At 35.4% G+C, this 7,737-nt stretch overlaps 1 protein-coding gene across 2 annotated transcripts in view; it reads right to left on the bottom strand.

Moving 5' to 3' along the window:
- Positions 1–3,413, bottom strand: part of LOC107732969 (differentially expressed in FDCP 6-like) — a 10,583-nt gene extending 7,170 nt beyond the window's left edge. For both annotated transcript variants that reach the window (XM_016544443.1, XM_016544445.1), the window contains exons 1-3: positions 3,296–3,413; positions 1,760–1,900; positions 481–663 (exon numbers count right to left, since the gene is read on the bottom strand). In XM_016544443.1, the coding sequence (XP_016399929.1) occupies positions 481–663; positions 1,760–1,900; positions 3,296–3,391 (420 nt within the window). In that variant the 5' untranslated portion in view covers positions 3,392–3,413. The remainder of the gene's footprint in view (positions 1–480; positions 664–1,759; positions 1,901–3,295) is intronic.
- Positions 3,414–7,737: the final 4,324 nt, after the last annotated feature.

The raw sequence follows: 7,737 nt of genomic DNA, 5'->3' as shown, positions 1-7,737 counted from the left end.
GTTCAAAACAACCCAATAGCTGGGTTTGTCCCTTTTTAACCCAGCGCTGGGTTATATTTAACCCAGCATTTTTTAGAGTGTAAAGAAAACCAAATGGGGATGGGATGAGAGAATACAGATGGCAAGAAATGCAAGTTACAACATCTTCAGATTTGGTTACTTGATAAAAATCTAGCTTTGACATGTGTTATCATCAGGAAATCACCCCATATAGATATGTAGTTCCATTTCTTGTGTCACTTCCTTCCTTAAAACAAAACGCAACACCATAGTGAAGCTTCAGACCACTTCAACTTTGTCTGAATAACCAACATTGAGGTTATTAAGTTTACAGTCTTACTTTAAGTGTCAACTCTCACTTTAGCATCATAAAACTGCTCTGTTCACAAAAACAAGAATAGACTCAAACCAGTTGAGTTTGAGACTCAACCAGTCGCAACTCTGCTTATCTGCATCTGCCCCTCTTTCTCTCGCACTCACCTCCGGCTGAATGATGACTAATGGGTAACGGTCTTCAGAAAGCAGGTTGAACAGACAGAAGAGTTTGAAGCAGTCTTTCTGTGAACACAGGCCCTGTTGAACGCTGGGTTTGCAGTTCTTCTTTGATGTCATCGTCCAGCACAGATCATCAAAGGCTTCCTTGCTGAACGTCCCCTCTGTGGCCTGTAAATTAACACAACACTATTAACAGCCAAGAAAACATCACCTGACACTGTTTGCCAACAGACATTTCCCAGTGTTCTATTCAAATTCGGTCATTATTTAATTAGTATAATTTCATTCCAAACCTATATAGCTTTATGTGCAACACAAAAGCATAAATATTAAAAAATATATACTGTGTTTTAAGGGAACGTTTGCATCCTTTTTGATGACTACAAGCTCAATTCATTGTAACTGCTTAGAAAAAAAAGCAACTAATACATTCTTTAAACTTTCTCAGTTTGTGTTTTGAAGCAGAAAGAAAGTCATTTGGATTTGGAACAACATGAAGTTGAGTAATCCCTTGTGAAAAAGAAGTGTGCTTATTTATACTGAATGTGCACTTGTAGTGTACTTTAAATCTTACAATTATAACTGTACTTGCAGATTGTATAATATGAAATAAAATTCCATTGACTTCAAAGATATAAAAGGTACATGTGCTACTTAAAAAGAGTACATGACTGTTTCTTAGCACACTTCAAATCATTATGTTTTAATTATCTTTCTTTAAAGAAGTACATTTATTTTGATGTTGTGACTAACATGCTACAGATCGTGCAAAGTACTTGATTATAATTTTAGTGTTATTTGATACTGCATTTAAAGTTAATATATTTTAAATGTACTAAACTGCAGCTATATCATTACAAATGTGTGATTACAAATATATATGAATACACGACATACAAGTTTTAACAGAAATGACGTTAAAGTATATTTTAGTTTACTATAAATGCTTGTCGGTACATTCGGTAGTACACTTTAACCATATTTCAAAGATAATAGCAGTATAAAATTACACAAAAAGATGTACTTAAGGTCTACTTGAAAAGATTCTTAAATTTAACTAAGTGTACTTAATATAAATTTAACTTTCACTTTACTGCAAATAACAAGCAATTATATTACATTCAGTTCACACTTAAGTATATAATATAAAGTATATTATTTCAGTAATATAGTAAGTACTCTTTATAAAAGTATGCTAAAGTGTACTTCTTTTTCACAAGGGAAATGATGACAGAGTTTCATTTTTGGTAATTCTGGACCAGACCTTTGCCAGGATGTATTTGTTGAGGTAGGGCATGTACCCCTGGTTGGACACTGGCCCATTGTTATTGTCCTTAAAGTGCTCCTCTAACTCCACAGGATCATGAGGAATATTCAGCACTGTATAGAGATTGTGTGAGAGAACCTGGTGGAGAAACACACACACACACAAGTTATGTTTTATATCGTGGCAGCCGCAATGACAGATAATCAAGACCACACACACACAAGAGGTAAGACAGCGAGTGTAACTACAGCCTAGTGTGTTAGATATTACTGAGCTACCGGTTATCCTAACGTGACGCCAAAAGGATGTGCAAATCTAAAAATGTTGCATTCAATAACAAAATATCAGACCAAATGGCATTTATTTTGAAGACAGCATAAGCACATATTTAAAGCAAAATATTTTTACAAAAAAGTTTGTAAATGATACGACAATAGATGTACTGTTCAGAATAAGTCAAAAACACTTTCTGGTCAAACGTTTGTAGAAAATAATCATAATTCAATATTAATTTGTGGTTACTATGCTAGGAACTGACTTCATACAGTACTACATACACTAAAAGTCACCTAGAAACCAGTTGGGTAGAAGTAATTGCCAAAACAGCCCAGAAAAGTGAAGTTAACTCTTTGAAAAGCCCCGACCTGCTTTCATTTAGTCACTCTTCAGCTGTGAAAAATGAATAGCATTTAAAAGCCAATTTATTGACATGATCATGGGACACTGCGCTGATATTATATGACATAGAATCAGTAGAATGACATTAATATAATATACAATAATAGTTTTACACACAGAAATTTGCAGGCAATTGCAAAAATGCTTTGTGTAAGATCTAACAAGTCTGGACGCATGTCTGTTTATGCCTAAATTTTGAGCAAAGGGCCGACCCGGGACATGTTTAAACATGAGAAAGACTGTCAAAGCTGTCCGCAGACTGACTGTCTTTAGGTATTTATTTTCAAGCTCACCAACCAGTGATGCCATTCAATTGCCCCCTCAATATCCTTTAAAACAAATAGCACAAAGAAATAAGATTTTAGATTATCTGAGATCATTTATTACTGCATTAGGGTTTATGCGTACCCACCTTACACAATTTTGGTGACAAATAAGTACCAAAAGTAAGCTAAATCTGACAAAACATTATTAAAAAATAAAGTTTTGTTAATTGTTATTATAAAAATGCTGAATTTTGTTTCTGTTAGGGTTAGGATCAGGTTTATATAAGTACTATTTTATAACTAGTTCAGTATAAAAACAATATATCTCTATGGAATGTCCCCATTTAGATGGCTAAGTAAAGTGTGTGTATGTGTGTGCGTTAAGGTTTGATATGGCATGACTATTTGGACTTTTGTTCCTTTCTTTGCAACAATATCAATCTCTTGATAATAAAACATGACATTTCCCGATCTCCAATGTTGAAAACATTATTACACTGTACATATAAAAGAAATAACCAATTTAATCTAGAGGTAAAGAGAACACACTGAAACGCAAGTCAGGTCAAAGGTACACAGGTGGTCTGACCTTCAGTTGCGACTTGGACACTTTTCCGCTCTGCTCTACATCCAGAGACGTGAACGCGTACCAGATGGACTTCAGCAGCTCGCTTTTTAGATCCATAACGCCAGTAATGACACATCCTGCTGACATTCTGAGACAGATACCGCTTCACATTGCGGAACTGAGACGCTGGCTGCGCCTAAAACCTCCTGAGCTGCCTACCTAGGCAGCACTGTGGGTAACAAGGGCGCATGCAACATTCTGCGCATCGTAAACGAGTTCCAAGCAGAGCTTTACCGCAGCTATGAGGGCTAGAAACGCGTCTATGATGCCCAAAATGCTGTCTAGGTAGGCAGCTCGATAGATTTTGAGACACAACCGGAGTATCGAGTAAAATGCACCAGCTGGGAGGGGACAGTTACTACTTGTGAACTTAAAACCTCAGTGTAGATAGTAACCTCAGTTATGTGGAAGAATAAATAACGCCAATGTAATTTAAACTGCGACTGCCACAATCAACACAATTTCAAAACGTCTTCAAAATATGTTTAGTACCCGAGCTTTCGTTCAGACGGCAATGAAACTAAAACTTCATTACGCCTAATATGAGTCTTTTAATTAATAATAACTACAAATTACACTGCATAAATATACAAAACTAGATCGAAAATCAGTGATAGGCTACTTAGTGGTGTTTTGGTTTGAGCAAATCAGTTTGAAGGAATCGGACTCATTTTGCGTTCACTGAGCTGATGCTTTTCTGCCTTCAACGACTAACTATAACATGAGTAAACAACATTCAGATGTGTTGTAAAAATATAATTTATAAAACATCATTTTACCTGAATGAACAGTTCAGTGGAAGAACGAACTGGAACATTTTATTGAAACGAAATGAAGGAATCAGCCAACACAGCATTTCGTTCCTTCAGTGCGCCATGTGAATCAAATTATTGTTCACAACCAAGAGAGACGAATGATTAAAAGTCAAAGTAAAAAACTCAAAAATAGTCAAAACAGAGTGATAAAATATGATATCTGCTGTTGTCATGTGTAACAAAAATGTTTATGACTTTTAAACACAATGCGAAATATAGTAAATTTGTAGATTTGTTTCAGTCGTGTACAATTTAGTATTGTTCAACGAATCGATTGAGTGAACGATTCAATAATCCGCTTGTGTGGAAGAAACACACTTGTGGCATAATTTTTTCTTCTCGAAGTATGCAAATGGAGTCACTTGTAAACAATTTAGCATCTGAGTGAGGTTAACTAAGGGAGGTGAAGTGTTCTGTGGGTGATAAAATAATGAGTGGAAGCATTTCTATCTCTGGTCAAGGTTCACTCATGCAGTTTAGGTGGGAGTGAATCTGTTAGTTCTGCATGTTTGTTCAGTCTTACAAAGCTACTTTAAGAAGTAAAAATGTGTAGTTCTTAAACTGTACTTTGAAATATTGGCTTAGTCATCTTAATTTATAAATATTTAGATACTGTTCTTGACTCATGGCCATCTAACATGACAAAAACAGCAAAAGTACATTAAATGAACACTAGAGGGAAAATTTTCAAGTCCATTTTCTAAACAATAACATATGAAATAAGTATGAGTGCACCTCTGAGTTTTTCTTCTTAAAGATTATCTTGGCCAGTAAATGAGAGGAAACTGCATAACCAACATGTAACACGCGTGAGAGACGTGTAAGGATAAAATGTCATCTTTATAGTTCAGAAACTTCCTCCAAGTCGAAAATGATCAAATCAGGTGACATCAGATACAACAGGCCTTGAACTATCATGTTATGATGCCAAATATCACATTCAAATCACATAACGAACCTTGACTAAATGTTTCTTGCAGAGCTCTGATGTACAGTAGATGACAATAAATCAGTTTAATGGAAAAGATAAGAACAAATCTTAATGCAAGAATAAATAAAGAAAAAAAATAACTGCTTTAAGATTTGTATAGGTATAGGTGATGATAATGTACACTTGTTATTTATCGTAGAACTATATTTTTATAATAATATGAATCTATTATTTATGTGTGTGTATAACCTTTAATATAATATAATATACTGTAATATAATACACAAACCCCAGACTGACAGTTGACCAAGTTGGACTCCAGGTTCAGTATAAGTTAAGCTCATTCGACAGCATTTGTGGCATAATGTTGGTTATCACAAAATGAATTTACACTTCCTCCTTTTTGTTTAAAAAGACATAAATCTGGGTTGTAGTGAGGCACTTAAAAGGAAGTGAATCCACAAAGAATATGCATGTTAAAATGATTAAAATATGCATGAAAAAAAACAAACAAACAAATCACTATTCTGTGTAGTATATAAAATATATCAAATTGTACAACTTTGTCACCATGACAATGCAATGTAAAAATAAATAAATAAATAAAATGACTGTAAAGATTATGATTTAAACAACTTTTTAGTTCAAATACACAAGTTTTAACAGAATAATTAATTTAAGTGCTGTTATAAAATTATACACTTCATATTTCTGCTTTTAAATCTTCCAAAGATTGGCCCCAATCACTTCCATTGTAAATGCCTCACTGTTACAGTACCTTTCAAGATTTTCAAAAATAAGGAATGCGTCAACATTATTTTGGTAGTAATCACGATTACGTCACAAATTATGAACCTGACTCAGTTCTGGCTTACTGACAGATCGTCAGACACTTTGTATTCAAGAGCTGGCTCATGTTCTGAGGAGAGATCTGGCCATATCTAGACATTCTGTACTAAGAAGGCTAGATCATATCGTTCTTTCTTGAGTGTTCAGTCACACCTGCACTGATCAACAGACCCCCCTCACTCCCTTTCAATTCAATTTAAATAGCTTTATTGGCATGGCAAAATACATTTTGTGTTGCCAAAGCACTCCCTTTCTATCACAAACACACTCATATACTATCAAACAGACACACATGCTTTCCAACAAGATTGGGAGGGACAGTCGCTCTTGGCAAGGATGCATGCTGTGGGCCTCTGATGTAATTGCCTCATGCTCCCTGTTGGTGCTTAACCCTGATACACCTCCCACATCCCAACGCTGCTTATAAATACAAAAGAGAGGGATGCTGGCCCCATTAAGAGAGCCGACTTCATAGACATGGACAATATGTGCATTTAAGAGGACGTCTGCCATGGATGAACCCTGCATTTCACTCTAACAAACTCAAAACCTAACAGGTAAGACTTCATGATCAATGAGTATTTTAGTATAAACTATGACAGACAAGAAATTAATTTATTCAAATACACTTGAATAAATGCAGGATTTCATTTAACATAAATGCCGTCTGATATTATAGTGAAACTGGATAAGTGGTTTCAGGAGAAGGTTTTCCATTGTGTTCGTACTTATGGTTCTCAAATGTGAGGGAAAGAGTGGTAGACACAAACCTCCTTATTCAGAGAGGGAGATTGGATCCCCTCCCAACTTTTGGAAGGGTTTCTGATGTCAATGGGTTCAGTGATCTTAGTGCAGACCTGGAAGAGCTGGTCTATTGAACAGGGAGGTACTGCCAGAGAAAGGGAGAAGGGCTCTTTTGGTCTGTTTGGTCAGATTGTTCTGACACGGGAGGCAAGACCTTCTAAGTGTTCGCTTATCTGGATTAGTCATCCTAGGAAAAGAGAGAAAAAAAATGAATCGGTGACAGCAGGTAGAAAATCTACAACAGTTTGTATAATCAGACTGATTTATGTATATCCCAATTTTGTACTTACATTTTCATTGGCAACAGCAAATCGAAATGAATCTGAAATCTAATCAATCTGCTTTTCTTTTTTCTAACAGATAAGATACAACACACAAGCAGATTTTACAGGCAAACAATCAGGCAATATGATGGACGAGTTTTTTCATGAAAACGATTACCACGTGTCACGACGTATCTACTCAAACCAGGGTTTTGACCAGGTTCATGAGAGACAAGCCCAAGAGATCCAGAGTTTACGAGAACGGCTGAGCAGAACCTGCGGGTGAGTAAATGGCATATCATCTAGTGTTTTCATCTTCATATTCATTCATATAAATGATTTTTTTTTTTTACAGATGCACTGATAAATGGGCTGTTCAGAAGATAAAGGGGCTTCTGCCAATCCTGGATTGGCTCCCTAAATACCCAGTCAAGCAATGGTTACCCGGTGATGCCGTTTCTGGGGTCACCACAGGACTAGTATGCTGTTTACAAGGTAAGATGCAATCTGTGAACAAAACTCCATAGATTAATATCAGCATAATGCCACTTTGAGGTCATTTTTTGAATTTGTTGTACAGGTGTGGCGTATATATATATATATATATATCTCACATTATATAGTATTTCTTGGTATAATTTAAATACACTTTTATAAATATAATACATTTTATAATAAATATTACATTTTATAAATATAATATCTGATGGTGGGCTCTGTAGTTTTGACCTTAGCTCCCGA

Source organism: Sinocyclocheilus rhinocerous, unplaced genomic scaffold (genome assembly GCF_001515625.1).
Source record: "Sinocyclocheilus rhinocerous isolate Xijiao unplaced genomic scaffold, SAMN03320098_v1.1 scaffold400, whole genome shotgun sequence".
Classification (NCBI taxonomy): domain Eukaryota; kingdom Metazoa; phylum Chordata; class Actinopteri; order Cypriniformes; family Cyprinidae; genus Sinocyclocheilus; species Sinocyclocheilus rhinocerous.
This window is presented reverse-complemented; position numbering and strand designations above follow the sequence as displayed.